This window comes from Cryptotermes secundus, unplaced genomic scaffold (assembly GCF_002891405.2).
Source record: "Cryptotermes secundus unplaced genomic scaffold, Csec_1.0 scaffold3651, whole genome shotgun sequence".
In the NCBI taxonomy this organism is placed as follows: Eukaryota; Metazoa; Arthropoda; class Insecta; order Blattodea; family Kalotermitidae; genus Cryptotermes; species Cryptotermes secundus.
Genome location: NW_019728599.1, coordinates 60,041 through 60,834, shown reverse-complemented (window position 1 = coordinate 60,834; position 794 = coordinate 60,041). Strand labels below are relative to the sequence as shown.

Here is a 794-nt window from a genome sequence, read left to right as displayed (position 1 = left end):
ACAGTTTTAAATTGGATATACTTTGTTTACTTACTGGGTCAAAATCCTTAAATGAAGTACTGACAAAAACATTTTGAATCTCTGTGTATCCCTTAAACCAACTGCGCAAAGGCTCTCTGTTGGCCTTAATGGAAATGAAACGGAAAATCAGTTCCAATATTGCAGTCTGGAACTCATAATCCCCACAAGTCAGAAGGACATCTGGCAACCTGGAACTAATGAAACAGAATATGTTTCCCATTCACTGAAATTTGTTATATCTCAAAGAGCAGCTCTGTCTACCAACACAACAGTGGAAATAAACTGACCATATGCCAGTATTCATTTGTTCACCATGACCACTCAGTGAGAGATAGGAATGCAGTGTATTCCTTCCTGGTTGTAACATAGGCATAAGGGAAAATTATTAATTATTGGATTATTTAATGATACAATTTAAACTTCAGAGGTTATATAGTGTCAAATGAGATATTAACCTTTAAACACCAGACTTCTGAAATGGTGGTAAGCTTGAACTGGCTGGAGTTTATTTAAATGCCCGCTGCTACTCTGCGTTTAAATGTCCATTCCTGTTAGGGCGCTTAAACAATTTTTAGCATTGTGTTTAAAAATGCTGTATCTAAATCAATTTGTATGATAAATGGATGGAACAGACTTTCTTTGTATCAGCAAAGAACATAGTGTCGCATATTATAACAGAAGTTTTGAAAATTTTTATACAAAGAGTAATACTCTATTTTCGATTTTTTTTTTTTTTTTTAATTTTGATGTGTACTGCAAAAATGGTTTCCCAG

The 794-nt window shown here is 34.0% G+C and overlaps 1 protein-coding gene across 1 annotated transcript in view; it reads right to left on the bottom strand.

Moving 5' to 3' along the window:
* LOC111865310 overlaps positions 1–794 on the bottom strand; it is a 41,258-nt gene that overhangs the window by 30,108 nt on the left and 10,356 nt on the right. The window contains exon 6 of the mRNA XM_023853218.2: positions 35–215. Coding sequence (XP_023708986.1) covers positions 35–215 — 181 coding nt within the window. The remainder of the gene's footprint in view (positions 1–34; positions 216–794) is intronic.